Here is a 19792-nt window from a genome sequence, read left to right as displayed (position 1 = left end):
AGATGGGCAGGGCAGTGATAAATCCAAGATGATTCTGCACAGCCAACACTCAGGGGGGTTGTGTTTGCTGCTAGGAGGCAGAGAGAGAGCAGGAAGGCACCTGGGCAAGGGCAGGTAATTGAAGAGTACTTAGAACCAAGCTGCAGCAGTGATAGTAGCAAATGCAAGGGTGAAGGCAGGACCTAGCACACAGCATCACACCGAGCAACGAGGTTGGAAAAGACCTGCGGGATGGAGTCCAGCCTGCAACCCAACACCTTCTCATCAACCAAACCCTGGCACTAAGGGCATCAGCATGATGCTGATGGCAGTCACTGCCTGTAGCACAATACACTTATGCATCATGGATAAGTCTTAGAGTAATGAAAATCAGTTAGTGCCTGGTAGGGAGGTTCTTCTGCCCCTGTGCTCAGCACTGCTCAGGCCACCCCTGGAGTGCTGTGTCCAGTTCTGGGCTCCTCAATTGCAGAGAGATGTTGAGGTGCTGGAAGGTGTTTGGAGAAGGGCAGCAAGGCTGGGGAGGGGCCTGGAGCACAGCCCTGTGAGGAGAGGCTGAGGGAGCTGGGGGGGTGCAGCCTGCAGCAGAGGAGGCTCAGGGCAGAGCTCATTGCTGCCTGCAGCTGCCTGCAGGGAGGCTGTAGCCAGGTGGGGTTGGGCTCTGCTGCCAGGCAGCCAGGGACAGAAGAAAGGCACACAGCCTCAAGCTGTGCCAGGGCAGGTCTAGGCTGGATGTTAGGAGGAAGTTGTTGTCAGAGAGAGTGATTGGCATTGGAATGGGCTGCCCAGGGAGGTGGTGGAGTGGCTGTGGCTGGAGGTGTTGAAGCCAAGCCTGGCTGGGGCACTTAGTGCCATGGTCTGGTTGCTTGGCCAGGGCTGGGTGCTAGGTTGGACTGGCTGAGCTTGGAGCTCTCTTCCAGCCTGCTTGGTTCTATGATTCTATGATAGTAGTAACTTCACAGAATCACAGAACAAGAGAATGGGTTGGGTTGGAAGGGACCTTAAAGATCATCCAGCTTCAACCCCCAGCCAATCAAAGGTATCACAAGGAGAAAACCAAGCACCCTGTCTGCCCCACAGCAGTGTGCTGGGATCTTTTCAGCACTGCAGTTTGTTTTCTGCCTGCACCTTCTGCTTGTGCACTACTTCTGCTGCTGGGAACACTACTGCTGGTTGAGCTAGAGCAGCAGATAGACTCACAGAATGGTTTGGCTTGGAAGGGACCTCACAGATCATTCACTTCCAACCCCCCCCTGCCATGGGCAGGGACACCTCCTACCAGCCCAGGTTCTTCAAGGTCTCATTTAACCTGGCCTTGAACACCTCCAGGGAGGTTGTGGAGCACAGAAGCACCCAATGTGATCTTTGATCACATTGTGTGCTTCTGTGCTCCACAACCTCCCTGGCAACCTGTGCCAGTGTCTCAGCACCCTCAACCTGTGCCAGTGTCTCCCCAGCCTCACTCTCAACAATTTCTTCCTCATCTCCACTCTCCACTCTCCCTCTCCCAGCTCAAAGCCATTGTCCCTCATCCTGTCACTCCCAGCCCTTGCCAAAAGTCCCTCCCCAGCTCTCCTGTAGCCCCTTTTCAAGTACTGGAAGGCTGCTCTGAAGTCTCCCCAGAGCTTCTCTTCTCCATGCTGAACAGCCACAGCTCTTCCAGCCTGTCCCCACAGGCAAAGGTCCTCCAGCCCTCTGATCATCTTCTGGATCCACTCCAGAACTAGAAATAGGCTTTATTCTGGCCACAAGCTGGAAGTTCTCTACGTGTAATGAAGGGAAATAAAAGCCCAGTAAGAGTAAAGTGCAAGATTTGGTTGTGTTCCTCTTCTGTGAGATGAGCCTAACCATTTCATCAGGGCACTTGTTCTCTCTTTGCCTTCAAGCTTCAAATGACTTCTTTGCCTCTCAACACACAACCAGTGACTCAATGTTGGCAATTCAACAGCAGGTCTGAGGATTGCAACACTTGGCTAGAATGAGGCTGTGGAGGTCTGAAAGGGACAAACCTGCATTTTTCAGCAGGATGTGGATTGAATTAATGACAGCAGCAAAAATAAGCAATCAGAGAATTATAGAAGGTCAGAGGAGACCTCTGAGCTCACCCAGCCCAACCACTCCCCAGAGCTCACAGCCCCACCACTGCTGCTAACCACTAGCCTTAAACCACCTCCCTCAGCACCACATCTGTGTGGCTTTTAACCACTTCCAGGGGGGGTGACTCCAGCAGCTCCCTGGGCAGCCTGTGCCAGTGCCTGAGAACCCTTGCTGAGAAGAAATTGTTCCTAACCTCCAACCTGACTCTCTCCTGCCACAAGTAGAGGCTGTTTCCTTTTGTCCTGTCACTTGTGGCATGTGAGAAGAGACCAACCCCACCTGGCTCCAACCTCTTTCAAGGAGTTGTAGAGGGTGAGGAGGTCTCTCAGCCTCCTCTTCTGAAGGCTACACAACCCCATGTCCCTCAGCTGCTCCTCACAGGACTTGTGTCCAAGGCCCTTCATCAGCTTGGTTGTCTTTCTCTGGATTTCACAGTATTTTTCACAGTATCACCAAGGTTGGAAGAGACCTCACAGCTCATCAAGTCCAACCCTTTAGCACAGAGCTCAAGGCCAGACCATGGCACCAAGTGCCACGTCCAGTCCTGCCTTGAACAGCTCCAGGGACGGCGACTCCACCACCTCCCCGGGCAGCCCATTCCAGTGTCCAATGACTCTCTCAGGGAAGAACTTTCTCCTCACCTCCAGCCTAAATCTCCCCTGGCACAGCCTGAGGCTGTGTCCTCTCCTTCTGGTGCTGGCCACCTGAGAGAAGAGAGCAACCTCCCCCTGGCCACAACCTCCCCTCAGGTAGTTGCAGACAGCAATGAGGTCTGCCCTGAGCCTCCTCTTCTCCAGGCTAACCAATCCCAGCTCCCTCAGCCTCTCCTCGTAGGGCTGTGCTCAAGGCCTCTCCCCAGCCTCGTTGCCCTTCTCTGGACACGCTCAAGCATCTCAATGTCCCTCCTGAACTGGTGGGCCCAGAACTGAACACAGCACTCAAGGTGTGGTCTGAGCAGTGCAGAGGACAGGGGCAGAATGACCTCCCTGCTCCTGCTGGCCACACCATTCCTGAGGCAGGCCAAGATGCCACTGGCTCTCTTGGCCACCTGGGCACACTGCTGGCTCATGTTCAGGTGGGTATCAATCAGCACCCCCAGATCCCTCTCTGTCTGGCTGCTCTCCAGCCACTCCGACCCCAGCCTGTATCTCTGCATGGGGTTGCTGTGGCCAAAGTGCAGCACCCTGCACTTGGAGCTATTGAAGCCATCCCCTTGGACTCTGCCCATCTGTCCAGGTGGTCAAGGTCCTGCTGCAGAGCCCTTCTGCCCTCCAACCCAGCCACATCTGCCCCCAGCTTGGTGTCATCTGCACACTTGCTGATGACTGACTCCATGCCCTCATCCAGATCACCTATGAAGATGTTAAAGAGGATGGGGCCCAGCACAGATCCCTGAGGGACACCACTAGTGACAGCTGCCAGCTGGATGTGGCACCATTCACCACCACTCTCTGGGCTCAGCCCTCCAGCCAGTTCCTAACCCAGCACAGAGTGTTGCCATCCAAGCCATGGGCTGACAGCTTAGCCAGCAGTGTGCTGTGGGGGACAGTGTCAAAGGCCTTGCTGAAGGATGCTCTCTCCAGCCCCTCAATGTCTTTCTTGTAGTGAGGGGCCCAAAACTGAACCCAGTACTCAAGGCATGACCTCACCAGTGTCATTATTGTCATCATCATGATCATCATCACCATCACCACAATTAATAATAGTAGAACAAGGACATTAATAATGCTTAGACAAAGCGTGGAAGTCAGCACAGAAGTTTCTGAAGTCACCCAGACATGGATATGAAATCTTCAGGATGCTTCTGGGCATTAGGCAGAAGTGAAATGAGTTCCCTAAGTCATTTTTATCTCAGAGCTTTCCCAAAGCAGCTTTTGAATGATTTCAGTGCATGTGAGCTGCAGAGCACCATGCAGAAGCTTTGGTGGTGAGCCCTGCCCCAGCCCTGAGTGGCAAAGGCACAACAAAAGCAGCAAGAAGGGAAACGTACGTACGGATTTCTGCAGGCATGGGATGGAGACAGAGGGAAGAGAGAAAACAGAAGATAATGTGAGAAAATGCTCTGAAGAGCTGAACAGAAACGTGAAGCACATCAATGGATAGCACTGGTCTAGAAAAAACTCAATACCTTTTATGTACTGCATTTATCTACATAAAGAACCACAGAATGGGTTGGGTTGGAGGGCACCTCAAAGCTCATCCAGTTCCAAACCCCCTGCTGTGGGCAGGGACACCTCCCACTAGATCAGACTGCTCATGGTCCCACCCAACCTGGCCTTGAACACCTCCAGCAGGGGCACCCACAGCCTCCTCATTCTGAATACAAGAGAAGCTACATCTACTTTAGCATGTGGTTGTGAGTGTCACATCCCTGGGCAGCCTGTTCCAGTGTTTCACCACTCTCATACTGAAGAACTTCTGATGTCCAACCTAAACCTCCCCTGCTCCAGTTTCAAACCATTGTCCCTTGCCCTATCTCTATAAGTCCTTCTAAACAGTCCCTCCCCAGCCTGCCTGTAGGTCCCCTTCAGGTACTGGAAGGCTGCTCCAAGGTCTCCCTGGAGCCTTCTCTTCTCCAGGCTGAACAACCCCAGCTTTCTCAGCCTGTTCCTATAGCAGAGGTGCTCCAACCCTCTGATCATCTTTATGGTCTCCTCTGGACCCACTCCTTGTACTGGTCCATAGCTGGGCCCAGCACTTCAGCTGAGGTCTCCCCAGAGCAGAGCAGAGTGGCAGAGTCACCTCTCTTGTTCTCTGGTCACACTTCTTTCGGTGCAGCCCAGGTTGCCATTTGCCTTCTAGGCTGGCAGTGCCCATTGCTGGCTGCTGTCCAGCTTGTCACCCGTTAGCACCCCCAGGTCCTTCTCTGCAGGGCTGCTCTCAGTCTCATCATCCCCTCTAGACTGGACTAATAACAGGGACTGCCCTCACCCAGGTGCGGGACCTTGCCCTTTATCTTACTGAACCTCATGAAGAGGATACCTCTCTGTAGAATGAGAATGTTGACCTCTTAAACTGGAGGATGTCTTCATGTGCCCAACTCCATGAAGCTGACAGCAGCCTGGGGAGCCCAGGCTAGTAAAGGCACTGTGGCTTTGTGGTCAGCCCTGCCTGTGCACTCCCTAAGCTCTAGCAACCAACCATGAATCAGGATGGCATTTACAATCCAGTTTTATCCCCCACAACCAAAGTGGAAGTGTTAAATCAAAGCTCACATTTGTTAGCAGAATTCACTGCAATAAAGATACAAAACCACAAAAAAAAAACAAACATTCTCAGAATCTCTCTTTCTTTAAAATCTTTCTTTTTAAGTCCTGGAGCCCCCAGCACAAGCAGGACATGGAAGTGTTGGAGCCAGTCCAGAGGAGGGCCACAAAGATGCTGAGAGGGCTGCAGCAGCTCTGCTCTGAGCACAGGCTGAGCGAGTTGGGGCTGTGCAGCCTGGAGAGGAGAAGGCTTCCAGGAGACCTTGGAGTGGCCTTGCAGGATCTGCAGGGGGCTGCAGGAGGGCTGGGGAGGGACTATTGACAAGGTCTGGGAATGGCAGGAGGAGGAGGAATGAGTTTGAAGTGGCAGAGGGGAGATTGAAAGTGTATGTTAGGAAGAAGTTGTTTGCAGTGAGGGTGGTGAGACACTGGCACAGGTTGCCCAGGGAGGTTGTGGAGCACAGAAGCACCCAATGTGATCTCTGATCACATTGGGTGCTTCTGTGCTCCACAACCTCCCTATAGATGTTTAAGGCCAGCTTGGATGAGTCCTTGAGCAACCTGTTCTAGTGAGAGGTGTCCCTGCCTATGACTGAGCTGAGCTTTGAGTTCCCTTCCAACCTAATCCATTCCATGGTTCTTTAAGTGTCTTCAGTGCTCTACCCAAAGCAGCAGCTCCTGTGAGAGCAGTCAGGTGCTCCTCCCAGAGCTGCTTATCTGACTGCCTGAAGGGAAGGTTAACAGATGGAATTTTGCTTGAATCAAGGAGTCAATTGCCACTGAGAATCTTTGATTACACACCTCCTAAACACTTCACAAAGCAGTCTGTGGGACAAATCTATCCACTACTTCCCCCTGCAGCTCACATTAGCTTTTTTTCCCCCTCCCCCAACTACTAACAGCAGTCCTTAAGATGTAAAACTCTTTTTCTATGTAAAGTCCTGTCGTGGAGGGCCTGTAGGTCTGAAAAGAGGCTTATTTATGCCTTGCCTCGCCTGGACATGTTTTGCTGCCAGGACCCCTGGTTGTGTAAGCCCCCACACACCCAGCTCATGTCTCCCTGGGGCAAATCCATGTGATCCCCATTATTTGGGAAAGTCCAGGCAAGAGCTTTTGCCTACTATGGTAAGGTTTGGCTGACTGCCAACCTGATTGGTCACTCCAGTGGCCAAAAGAGCCATTAATCTCAGCCCACACTTAATAAATAGGGGTGCACAGGTAAACAAAGTGCTCAGCTGCTCTGACTCACCTGCATAGCTCAGACCCCCATGCTTGGATTCCATTGCATAGCTCAGCTGCTCAGACCCTCATGCTCTGACTCACCTGCACAGCTCAGACCCCCATGCATGGACTCCATTGCATAGCTCAAACACTCAGAGGCTCAGACCCTCCTGCTCTGACTCACCTGCATAGCTCAGACCCCCATGCTCGGACTCCATTGCATAGCTCAGCTGCTCAGAGGCTCAGACCCTCCTGCTCTGACTCACCTGCATAGCTCAGACCCCCATGCTCGGACTCCATTGCATAGCTCAGCTGCTCAGACCCTCATGCTCTGACTCACCTGCACAGCTCAGACCCCCATGCTCGGACTCCATTGCATAGCTCAGCTGCTCAGACCCTCATGCTCTGACTCACCTGCACAGCTCAGACCCCCATGCTTGGACTCCATTGCATAGCTCAGCTGCTCAGACCCTCATGCTCTGACTCACCTGCACAGCTCAGACCCCCATGCTCAGACTCCATTGCATAGCTCAGCTGCTCAGACCCTCATGCTCTGACTCACCTGCACAGCTCAGACCCCCATGCTCAGACTCCATTGCATAGCTCAGCTGCTCAGACCCTCATGCTCTGACTCACCTGCACAGCTCAGACCCCCATGCTCAGACTCCATTGCATAGCTCAGCTGCTCAGACCCTCATGCTCTGACTCACCTGCACAGCTCAGACCCCCATGCTCAGACTCCATTGCATAGCTCAGCTGCTCAGACCCTCATGCTCTGACTCACCTGCACAGCTCAGACCCCCATGCTCGGACTCAATTGCATAGCTCAGCTGCTCAGACCCTCCTGCTCTGACTCACCTGCATAGCTCAGACCCCCATGCTCAGACTCCATTGCATAGCTCAGCTGCTCAGACCCTCCTGCTCTGACTCACCTGCATAGCTCAGACCCCCATGCTCGGACTCAATTGCATAGCTCAGCTGCTCAGACCCTCCTGCTCTGACCCACTCGCAGCTCCCCTGCCTGCATGCCTTTCTTGCAGAACTAACTTAAGCACAGTCCCCCAGCAGCTGCACACATCCTGCATGCCCTCTGCCTATCACTGCCTGGTAAGTGCCACTGCCGCTGAGAGAACCAGGAAGCAGACTCTGGATTGTCTGCACACACACATGGCCTGCTACCCATATGAGAACCGTGCTCAGCCTGCACCATTTTCTCCTCCAGCACCTGAGATCCTACATAATCCCTGGGCAAAGCATCCAGAAGAAGCCAGCAGCACCAAAGGCAGAGATTGCATCCTTTGCCAGGAGAACAAGGTCAGAGACCACTATTTCCCCAGAAACTGGGAAGATTCATCCTTTCCCTTCAAGCCAGGAGGATTCCAGCCTCAAAGTCCATGAGCAGAGATCCCCTGAAGTCTGGACATTAGGCATAGGCTATGATGTAGCCCCAGAGGGTGATTATTGATTAATAAGAGTTGTGAGTAAAAGCTTTCATACCTCTGTAATATCTGTTGCCTCTGCCAGAGAGCAGAATCAGCTCCAGCCTGCTCTGCTGGGCAAACAGCATAGAGACCCCAAACGGCGTTTGCCACGGGGAAAACTCCTCTCTCTGTTTCTAGTTTGAATGTTTGCTACCTATTAATAAGTTCCTGTACATATTTTATCCTAGAATGTTTCCATAACCATGTAAAGAATCCTTTAATATTAATATACAGTGGTTGGGGGTGGCAGAGTCCAGAATATTGAGTTTAATAAATCTATATTTTTATATGATGTTATCTTGCCCCAATTAATTTCTCCCCTCCGCCAAAACCAGCACAGGTGCTGAGAATCCCTCTCCACAACACTGCCAAACCCTGACTGGTCATTCTTGTGGCCAAGGGGCCATTAATCTTGGCCCACATGTGATAAATGGGGGTACACAGGTAAACAATGTGCTTGGGCTTCCCTGCTCATGCTCACTCACGTTCAGGCTCATTATTAGGCTTAGACTCACCAGCACTGTTATTACGGAGACAGAGTCCCCCATGGGCTCCCAGCCAGCTGTGCACACCTGCATGCCACTGCGGTGAGTTACCAGGACCTGATCCTGTATTGCCTGCCCTTACCTACAGAGCTCAGGCTCCCGTGCAGCTGTGCACCCTGCTGCATGCCTGCTGCCTTAGCACTGCCTGGTAAGCGCACTAATGCCGCTGAGTTAACAGGAGCAGACTCCACTTGTCTGCACATCATCAGCCTATGTAGCCAGTGTGAGACCGTGCTCAGACTGCACAGCATCCTACTCCTTCTGCACCTGAAGGTCCTGCCAAGAACCCCTGGACAGAGAGTCCAGAAGAAGCCAGGAGACAAGGGCAAGAGATTGCATCCGACACCAGTAGAACAAGGTCAGAGATTCTCCTTTCCCCAGATGCCAGGAGGATTCCAGTCTCAAAGTCCATGGGCAAAGACTGCCCTGAAGCTTGGACACTAGTAATAGGCTGCGACATAGCCCCAGAGGGTGATTGATAATTAATCAGAATTGTAAGTGAATGCTTTAATGCCTCTGTAGTGTCTGTTGCCTCTGCCATGGAGCAGAAAGCTTTCAGCCCACCTGCTAGGCAAGCAGCATGCTGACCCCAAGCGGTATTTGCTGCAGGGAAAACTCCTCTCTCTGTTTATAGTTTGAATGTTTGCTACTTATTAATAAGTGATAGTGTGGTATTAATCCTGGAATGTTTCCATGACCCTGTAGATCCTTTTAATATTAATATAGAGTGGCTGGGGGTGGTGAGAGTGCAGAATACTGAAGGTAATAAATACCTATTTTATAGACTATCCTCTGGCCCCAATTCATTTCTCCCCTCTGCCCCAATTGGCGTAGGTGGTAGAGAAACCCTCCACGACACCTTCAGATAGAGATTTCTTTCATCCCAGCACAGGAATGCCAAGTGAGTGAAACCCTGGAGTGCCTTTTTTGCCTTCTGAGCTGTGAAATGAAAAGCACCAACTGCAAACCCTCAGCACCAAACACCTCAGAGAAGATCTTACTGTTGTTGACAGGATCCTTCACCGCAGCGTTAGTTTTTGCCACATCATCTGCCAGTTTGCTGTAGTTCTTTCTCAGGACCAGGAGGTTCTGGTTGAGGTCTTTAATCTGGGCCAGGACATCATGTGCAGTGTTGTTGGCTTGTCTGGCTTTCTCTTTGGCTGCCTGTACCTTTAGAGCTGTATCTGTAGGGAGAAAAGGATAACAAAATGATTTTAGAGTGCAGCAGTTTCCTACACACAGCTTAAGAATAAAGTTGGAACAGGTTGCCCAGGGAGGTTGTGGATGCTCCCTCCTGGCTGGGGAGGGACTATTGACAGCCCCTTACAAGCCCCTGCTTGTAAGGACAGGACAAGGGGCAATGGGTTTAAACTGGAAGGGAGGAGATTCAAACTAGATGTTAGGGAAGGGTTCTTTAGACTCAGAGTGGTGAGACACTGGCACAGGTTACCCAGGGACATGTTCAAGGCCAGGTTGGATGAGGCCTTGAGTGACCTGTTCTAGTGGGAGGTGTCCCTGCCTATGGCAGGGGATTGGAACTGGCTGAGCTTTGAGGTGCCCTCCAACCTAACCCATTCTATGATTCTAACAGTGAAGTCCTACACCAAATTGCCATGGAGTTTGTGGGTGCACCACTAATGATTTGGGTGTGTTTGCACACAGGAGAAGGGTAGAGCAGATGTAGAAGGCCAGGTAGTCTCCTTCTGTGGAGACTTTCAAGCTCCATATGGATGTGTTCATAGAATCACAGAATCATAGAACCAACCAAGTTGGAAGAGAGCTCCAAGCTCAGCCAGCCCAACCTAGCACCCAGCCCTGCCCAACCAACCAGACCATGGCACTAAGTGCCCCAGCCAGGCTTCGCTTCAACACCTCCAGGCACGGCCACTCCACCACCTCCCTGGGCAGCCCATTCCAATGCCAATCACTCTCTCTGACAACAACTTCTTCCTTACATCCAGCCTGAACCTGCCCTGGCACAGCTTGAGGCTGTGTCCCCTTCTTCTGTCCCTGGCTGCCTGGCAGCAGAGCCCAACCCCACCTGGCTACAGCCTCCCTGCAGGCAGCTGCAGACAGCAATGAGCTCTGCCCTGAGCCTCCTCTGCTCCAGGCTGCACACCCCCAGCTCCCTCAGCCTCTCCTCACAGGGCTCTGATCCAGGCCCCTCCCCAGCCTTGCTGCCCTTCTCTCAACACCTCCTAGCACCTCAACATCTCTCTGCAATGGAGGAGCCCAGAACTGGACACAGCACTCCAGGGGTGGCCTGAGCAGTGCTGAGCACAGGGGCAGAAGAACCTCCCTTGTCCTGCTGCCCACACTGCTCCTGAGCCAGCCCAGGATGCCATTGGCTCTGCTGCCCACCTGGGCACTGCTGCCTCCTCTGCAGCTCCTCTCTCCCAGCACCCCCAGCTCCCTCTCTGCCTGGCTGCTCTCAGCCACTCTGGCCCCAGCCTGTAGTGCTGCTTGGGCTTGTTGTGGCCAAAGTGCAGAACCCTGCACTTGGCCTTGTTCAATCTCATCCCCTTGGCCTCTGCCCACCCATCCAGCCTGGCCAGGTCCCTCTGCAGGGCTCTGCTACCTTCCAACAGCTCTGCAGCTGCTTCTAGCTTGGTGTCATCTGCAAACTTACTGATGCTGCACTCAATCCCAAGTCTGGAATCCTTCTGCTTAGATTTGGCTATTAGTGCAACATGGACACAAGAATTATTAGTTCAAGCTGCTCTGTGCTTTCTTGAATCCTTGAGGAAGAAGATAAATGTCAGGGTCCTTTCCTCCCCCATCCTCATCTGTTATTTCTCCTAAGGACACCTAATTGAGTGCATTTTCTTCTCCATGCCATTTATTTGCTTTGATTTTCATTCCTAATAGACATCTGCTCGGTTTTATGAGTGTCCTTGTCCCAAGAGCAAGCATCCTGTAACTCTTAAGACATGACAAGAGCTTACTGCACTCCTACTGCTTGCACATCTCATATTTCTTGGACTCCTGGTGGGCAGCAATTTCTTCATGGCTCAGCAATGTGTCCCTGTGGCAAACGAGGCCACTGGCATCCTAGGGAGTGTCAGGACAAGTGTGGCCAGCAGGGCTAGGAAGGTTCTCCCCCTCTGCTCTGCCCTGCTGAGACCACAGCTGCAATACTGTGTCCAGTCTGGGGCTCCCCAGCTCAGGAGAGACAGGGACCTGCTGGAGAGAGGCCAGCAGAGAGTCACGAAGATGATTCGGGGACTTGAGCATCTCCCCCATGGAGACAGCCTGAGAGCCCTGGGGCTGTTCAGTCTGCAGAGGAGAAGGCTGAGAGGAGATGTGAGCAATGTGCACAGATCTCTGAGGGGTGGGGGTCAGTGCCTGGGGCCAAACTCTTTTGGGTGGTGCACAGCAATAAGCCAAGGAGCAATGGACACTAACTGGAACAGAGAAGGTTTCACTTCAAGATGAGGAGAAACTTCTTTACAGTGAGGGTGACAGAGCCCTGGAGGAGGCTGCCCAGAGAGGTTGTGGAGTCTCCTTCTCTGGAGCCTTTCCAAACCATTCCTGTGTGAACTCCCCTGGGTGATGCTGCCTTGGCAGGGAGGTTGGACTGGATGAGCTCTGGAGGTCCTTTCCAGCCTCTAAAGTCCTGTGATTCTGTGATTCTTTGGCTTGTCCCATATTTAGCATTCTGTGCCCTAAGGTCAGCTGGTCTCAGAGGTCCACACTGTTTGTGTGTGCAGGAGAAGGGAAATAGCCACATCAATACCTGGGGCTATAATCCAGGAGGTGGCACTCCACGAGCATGACACATTAAAGCTCATTTTTGTGAAGCTCTGATTGCAAGGATCACTAAACCTAAGCCAAAACTTTTCAGTTATCTGCACTCTCAAAGCCACACAAACGAGGCAAGAGGAACAGTAAATCACTTTTCATGCCAAGCTTTCACTCGCAGCCTGCACCTTCCAGACCATCACAAATCAGACAGAAGAGAGATTTTTCTTTAGCCGTGTGTCTGAAGGCACATCTTCAGTTTATGAAGTGCTCCTTGGAGAGAAAAGTCACAGCAGATTACCCTGACAAAACCCCTCTTTACTCTCTAAAACAATACTTGATCACTGTCCATTAAGAGGAAGCCACATCACAGCTCCCTGCCTCTCGCTGCCACAACACAAAGCAGCTAACAGCCCAAGACTCGGGGATTTTAATGAGTCTTAGAGAGCTGTGATAAATAGGCTTTGGGGAGGTTTGGGCTGGGGTTTGTTTGGCTACACAGAATTACAAATGTGCACAGCACTTCAGAGCCCATTGAGGAAAGGCTGCTCCAGCTCCAAGTGATTTACAGCCTAAAGAAGACATACAACACCCAAGGGCGGCTGTGAGTGACATCCCAGCATCAATCAAGGAGGTTTCAAGAGCAAGCCTCACCCTGCTTCTTCTGTCAGAGCAGGAAGTCTTTATTCTTCTTGGCTTCAATTATAGTGGCCACATTACAATGGCTCATTAAACACTGGCTTCATGGAAAGGCTTTTTCTCACTTAAGAGACTGGCTCAGACTGGACTATCACTGCTGGTACCATCCCTTTCCTTCTGAACCCTTCTGCACACAGCACGAGTGTGGCACCTTTTACCCTGCCATAACACAAACTCATCCCACACAGCTGTTTTCACAGGCTCACAGGATGGCAGGGGTTGGAAGGGACCCAAAGAGGTCATCCAGTCCAACCCCCCCTGCCAGAGCAAGACCACACCATCCAGCTCAGGGCACACAGGAACACATCCAGACAGGCCTGGAAAGGCTCCAGAGAAGGAGACTCCACAGCCTCTCTGGGCAGCCTGTGCCAGGGCTCTGGGACCCTTCCAGCCAAGAAGTTCCCCCTTGTGTTGAGCTGGAACCTCCTGTGCTGCAGCTTCCATCCATTGCTGCTTGTCCTATCCCAGGGAGCAGTGAGCAGAGCCTGTCCCCCACTCCTGACCCCCAGCCCTCAGATAGTTATAGACATTGATTCAATCCCCTCTCAGTCTTCTCTTCTCCAGACTAAGGGTCCCTCAGCCTCTCCTCATCAGGCAGTGCTGCAGTCCCCTCACCATCCTCCTAGCCCTCCCTTGGACCCTCTCCAGCAGATCCCTGTCCCTCTTTAACTAAGGACCCCCAAACTGAAGGCAGTACTCAAGATGAGGTCTCGCCAGGGCAGAGTAGAGGGGGAGGAGAACCTCCCTTGATCTGCTGGACACACTCTGCTTAATGCCTCCCAGGATCTCCTAGGCCCTCTTGGCCACAAGGGCACATTGCTGTGCCATGGATGTTCTCCACCAGCACTCCCAGGCTCCTCTCCAAGAGGCTGCTCACCAGCAGATCACCTCCCAGCCTGTACTTTCCTTCTGAACCCTTCTGCACCCAGCCGGAGTGTGGCACCTTTCACACTGCCACAACACAAACTCATCCCATGCAGCTGTTTTCAGTTCAGATCTCCCTCTTAAATCTGCATCATCTTACTGTGGCCAATGGCCAAAGTGGCCCACAGCATGGTCACAGGCAGAGGTGAATCAGACAGATGTTAAGTGGTGCAAAACGAAACAGAGAGAGTGGGAGTGAGGCAGCTGTTGTGGCATCATCCCAACTTACCGTTAGGAATGGCTGAGAGCTTTCCCAAGGTTTCATTCAGCACTGCCAGGAGAATGGAGCTGTTCTCATCAGCATCTTTCAGCTTGCTCTGCATGCCAGCCAGATCAGCTCCCTTTGCTGCAAGAAGGGACAGAGCAGAGAAGCTTTCAGTCCTTGTTTCCACCAGCCTTTCTAGGCACATAAGTTTAAAAGCATAACAACAGAAGCACAGAATCATTAAGGTTGGAAAAGACCTTCAAGATCATCATGTCCAGACATAACCCAGCTGTCATGACACTAAATTATACCCTGAAGCTCCACATCTACAGCTTCTTGAACACCTCCAGGGATGGGGACTCCACCACCTCCCTGGGCAGCTTGTTCCAATTCCTGACTACCCTTGCAGCAAGCAAATCTTTCCTCATCTCCAACTTAACCCTACCCTGGCACAATTTCAGGCCATTTCCTCCCATATTATCTCTGGTTGCTCGGGAGAAGTGACCAACAACAGCCTCTCTGCACCCTCCTTTGAGGGAGCTGTAGAGAGCAAGGAGGTCTCCCCTCAGCCTCCTCTTCTCCACACCAAACACCCTCAGCTGCTCCTCATAAGTCACATCCATCAGCCACTAATGAGCAACCACTTCTCATTAAGGTGCTGGGCTGTGCACATAAGAAGTGCAGTAGAGCTGGCTGTAGGGTTCCAGCTCAGGCTGGAAGGGAGCTCAGAGATTCACCTTCTCCAACCTCCCTACCATGGGCAGGGAGTCCTCTCAACTAGGCTTGGTTGTCTAAGGCCTCATCCAGCCTGGCCTTGGACACCCCCAAGGAAGAGGCAGCCACAGCCTCCCTGGGCAGCCTGGTCCAGAGTCTCACCACCCTCATACTGAAGAACTTCTTCCTCAGCTCCAGTCTCACCCTGCTCTGCCTCAGCTCCAAACCATTCCCTCTTGGCCTGTCTCAGACCCCCTCAGCACAAGTCCCTCTGCAGCCTTCCTGCAGGATCCCTTCAGGCACTGGCAGCAGCTCTGAGGTCCCCCTGGAGCCTTCTCCTCTGCAGGCTGCACCCCCCCAGCTCCCTCAGCCTGTGCTCACAGCAGAGCTGCTCCAGCCCTTTGATAATCCTTGTGGACCTCCTTTGGATTTGCTCCAACAGTTCTAATCTTCTCTTTCTTTAAGTTCTCTACTTCCATGGTCCCTAAATGCTTGAGTTCCTCATACTATCAGACCTTTATCAAGGGTTCTCCTAGGATACAGAGAAGAAAGCAAGCAATGTACACCATGAGCCAGTGACAAATCCAACAAAGGGGATGTTTAGTCACAGTTTTGTTTCCTAGGTTAGGCTGTTACTGAAGTGTTCTTCTTAAGGTGTCTGTCTGGACTGAATGAAGCAAACATAGGGTGGAAGAGGTCAGCTTCCTGTTGGAATCAGACTGGCCAGAGCCCACTTCTCTTGGGCTGTCTCACAGGCAGCTGCTGCTGACACAACCTCTGCTGGACAAACAGGAGGCTGCCCTGGCACTGAGGAGGATGCACTAACAACAGAGCAGGCTGAAATAAAACCATCACATTTTTGGGGGAGGATGTTCCAGGTTAAGTCCATCTGGGGTGGGAGAGTGGTCTGGAAACCTGACTCCCAAGGTGGGCAGGGAAACCTGGGGAAGATCCCCCTCAGGTCAAAGTTTATCCCCCTCCCACTTCCTTCACACAACCCTATCTAAGAGCAGGAGAGTTCCTGCTCTCTCTCTTGCTCCTGCCTTCACCTCTGCAAACATCTCCTTGCTGCAGCTGTTCCTGATGCCCACGTGGCTGATACTCCAGTGACTGATACCCACATAGCTGATACCCAAGTGGCTGATACCCACATAGCCAGTACTCATATGGCTGGTACCCACATAGCTGATACCCAAGTGGCTGATACCCACACAGCCAGTACTCATATGGCTGGTACCCACATAGCTGATACCCAAGTGGCTGATACCCACATAGCCAGTACTCATATGGCTGGTACCCACATAGCTGATACCCAAGTGGCTGATACCCACATAGCTGATACCCACACAGCCAGTACTCATATGGCTGGTACCCACATAGCTGATACCCAAGTGGCTGATACCCACATAGCCAGTACTCATATGGCTGGTACCCACATAGCTGATACCCATGTGGCCAACCCTGCTACCTCCTGCATCCAGCTCTGAAGCCCTCATTATAGGAAGGACATGGACCTGATGGAGCAGGTCCAGAGGAGGCCACGATAATGATCAGAGGGTTGGAGCAGCTCTGGTATGAGGGCAGGCTGAGTGAGATAAGGGTGTTCAGTCTGGAGAAGAGGAGGCTCCCAGGGGGACCTAAAAGTAGCCTGCCAGTGCCTGAAGGAGGCCGACAAGAAGGATGGAGACTGTTTGCAAAGGCCTGCAGTGACAGGATGAGGGCAATGCTTGAGAAGAGCAGATTTGGATTGGATGTTAGGGTTCTTTACTATGAGGGTGGTGAAGCACAGCAACAGGTTGCTCAGGGAGGTGGTTGAGTCCCTTTCTCTGGAGACATTTGAGATGAGGCTTGATGGGGCCCTAGGTGACCTGCTCTGGTGGGGGTGTCCCTGCTGACTGCAGGGGGTTGGACTGGATGAGCTTTGGAGGTCCCTTCCATCCTGGACCATTCCATGCTGAAGATACTTACTCACTGGTCCTCAGCCAGCTGTCAAAACCAAAAAGCATCTCTCTTTATTAAGGGACAATGTTTAGATGTCTCCTTGGTACTGCAGTGCATGAAACAGCACCAGGGCTGTAACTCTAGAGTCATAGAATGCTTTGGCTTGGAAGGGACCTCACAGATCATTCACTTCCAAGCCCTCTGCCATGGGCAGGGACACCTCCTACCAGCACAGGTTGTTCAAGGCCTCATCTAACCTGGCCTTGAACACCTCCAGGGAGGTTGTGGAGCACAGAAGCACCCAATGTGATCAAAGATCAAAGATCACATTGGGTGCTTCTGTGCTCCACAACCTCCCTGGAAAAACCTGTTCCAGTGTCTCCTTACCCTCACTCTCAAGCATTTCTTCCTCATCTCCAGTCTCAATCTCCCCTCTTCTATTGTCCCTTACCCTGTCACTTTCAACCCTTATCAAAAGTGCCTCCCCAGCTTTTTTGTCCCCCCCCTCCCTATTCCATTGAGAAGCAAGAAACAGAACAACAGATGAGAACCAGAGACTGTGGTGCACTTCCCACCTGTTCTACAAATGCAAGGTTTCTTAAAACCAAATGTGCAAGAAACAATGTAGAGAGGGAAAAATAACCCAGACTGTGTGCTCCCTACAAGAAACCCTTAGCTAATTTATCCACAGCTAGAGCAAAGCTGGAATAGTGGATAGAATTGAAATAAGAATGCTCCTTCTGTGGTTAGACCCTTTGAAATGTCGTTCAGGAGGAAATCTGTTTGCTTTATGTAAATTACAGCAATGACAAAAGACTGCAGCAGTGCCTGGAGCAAAGCCTTTCTTCCTCAGCAATGTCCTGCAGCAGAACAGGACTCTTGTGGCAACTGCAAGAGCCACAATTAACACTACTGCAGCAGAGCTATCACAGAAGATGAATCCCAAGCCAAGGGATTTTTTTTCCCCCCTAAACCGAGCTAGACTTAAAAATTGTCATTGGAGGTGGTAGAGGCATTTTGCCTGCAGGAGTTGAAGAAGCCTGTGGCCATGGCACTTGGGGACATGGTTTAATGGCTGTGGTGGTGCTGGGCTGATGGCTGGGCTCAATGAGGGCTTTTTCAAATGAAACAATTATTTGATTCTCTGGTTCTATGATTCTGTGACTGTATAGGGTTAACACTCCAGGGGGGGCGTAACCCTGAACCTGACCCTAGGGGTCTTGGCCCCTCCCCAGGGGTGGGCCACACTCCAGGTGATGGTTAGCCCACTCCCCCCACTTCCTGTGCTATAAAAGAGACAGGAGCTGCCTGTCTCTTCCTCTTTTTCCTGCGCTCCCTCTTGACCAACACACTCATACTGCATACCAGCACACCCCGCGGCAGCCACGAGGCAGGGACACCATCACCTTGCTCGGGTTGTATCCATCCCTTTTTGTATTTTGTTGTTTTCCCTTCCTTATCCTTTGTAAACTTCCCTACCTCCAATACCTTTTCTAAGTTATTGTTAAACTTGTCCTTTTTTAACTTCCAAATCGAGTGAGATTGATTTATTTGGGTGTGCTTACCTCTCTCTCTCTCTCCCTATCTTTGGGAAAGGAGGGGGAAGAGGGGAGGGCACTCTATAAATTCTATAAATTGTCATTGGGTCTATTAAATTTATTAAAGTCTCTGGGAACCTTCATTTGAACCCAAGACAATTTATTTGGCGCCCAACGTGGGGCTCGAACCCACGACCCTGAGATTAAGAGTCTCATGTCAGGGTTACGCCCCCCCTGGAGTGTTAACCCTATACAGTGACACTATGAGTTTGTGATTCTCTGGTTCTGTCATTCTTTGATTCTGGGATTCTATGATGCTGTGGTTTTGTGATTCCCTGATTCTGTGCCTCTATGTCTCTATAGTTCTTTGATTCTGGGATTCTATGATGCTGTGGTTTTGTGATTCCCTGATTCTGTGACTCTATGTCTCTATAGTTCTTTGATTCTAGGATTCTATGATGCTGTGATTTTGTGATTCCCTGATTCTGTGACTCTATGTTTCTATAGTTCTTTGATTCTGGGATTCTATGATGCTGTGGTTTTGTGATTCCCTGATTCTGTGATTCTGTGTTGCTGTGGTTTTGTGATTCCCTGATTCTATGGCTCTATAGTTCTTTGATTCTGGGATTCTATGTTGCTGTGGTTTTGTGATTCCCTGATTCTATGGCTCTATAGTTCTTTGATTCTGGGACTCTATGATGCTGTGGTTTTGTGATTCCCTGATTCTGTGATTCTGTGGTTCTATCATTCTTTGATTCTGGGATTCTGTGATGCTGTGATTTTGTGATTCCCTGATTCTGTGACTCTATGACCCTATCATTCTTTGATTCTGGCATTCTCTAATTGTATGATGTTGTGATTCTGTGATTCTTTAATTCTATGATTCTTTGATGCTGTGATTCTATGATTCTATAATTGTGTGATTCTGTGGTACTGTGATTCTTTGATTCTGTGATTCTCTGACTCTGTGATTCTCTGACTCTGATTCTGTGGTTCTGTGATTCTATGATTCTGTAATTCTGTGTCCCTGCCTATAGTGGGGCATTGGAGCTAGATGATTTTTGAGGTCCCTTCCAACTTAAACCATTCTATGGTTCTATAGGTCTATGATTCCATAGTTCTGTGATTCTATAGGTCTATGATTCTGTGATTCTATGATTCTACAGGTCTGTGATTCCATAGTTCTGTGCTTCTATAGGTCTATGATTCTGTGATCCTATGATTCTACAGGTCTGTGATTCCATAGTTCTGTGCTTCTATAGGTCTATGATTCTGTGATCCTATGATTCTACAGGTCTGTGATTCCATAGTTCTGTGATTCTATAGGTCTATGATTCTATAGGTCTGTAATTCTACAGTTCTGTGACTCTGATTTGACTCCATAATTCTGTGATTCTATAGTTCTATAGGTCTCTGAATCCATAATTCTGTGATTCTGTGATTCTATAGGTCTATGACTCCATAGTTCTGTGACTCTATAGTT

At 50.9% G+C, this 19792-nt stretch overlaps 1 protein-coding gene and 1 long non-coding RNA gene across 2 annotated transcripts in view; one reads left to right on the top strand and one right to left on the bottom strand.

Annotated features, from left to right (window-relative positions):
• The window catches only part of LOC135189570 (uncharacterized), a 45151-nt gene extending 36862 nt beyond the window's left edge, over positions 1 to 8289 (top strand). Inside the window, exon 2 of the long non-coding RNA XR_010308155.1 lies at positions 7744 to 8289. This is a non-coding gene — a long non-coding RNA (uncharacterized LOC135189570). The remainder of the gene's footprint in view (positions 1 to 7743) is intronic.
• Positions 1 to 19792, bottom strand: part of LAMA2 (laminin subunit alpha 2) — a 554587-nt gene that overhangs the window by 86963 nt on the left and 447832 nt on the right. The window contains exons 42-43 of the mRNA XM_064170111.1: positions 14141 to 14257; positions 9549 to 9731 (exon numbers count right to left, since the gene is read on the bottom strand). Coding sequence (XP_064026181.1) covers positions 9549 to 9731; positions 14141 to 14257 — 300 coding nt within the window. The remainder of the gene's footprint in view (positions 1 to 9548; positions 9732 to 14140; positions 14258 to 19792) is intronic.

Source organism: Pogoniulus pusillus, chromosome 33 (genome assembly GCF_015220805.1).
Source record: "Pogoniulus pusillus isolate bPogPus1 chromosome 33, bPogPus1.pri, whole genome shotgun sequence".
In the NCBI taxonomy this organism is placed as follows: domain Eukaryota; kingdom Metazoa; phylum Chordata; class Aves; order Piciformes; family Lybiidae; genus Pogoniulus; species Pogoniulus pusillus.
The sequence above is the reverse complement of the archived record's forward strand: the minus strand, read 5'-3'. Positions and strand labels throughout refer to the sequence as shown.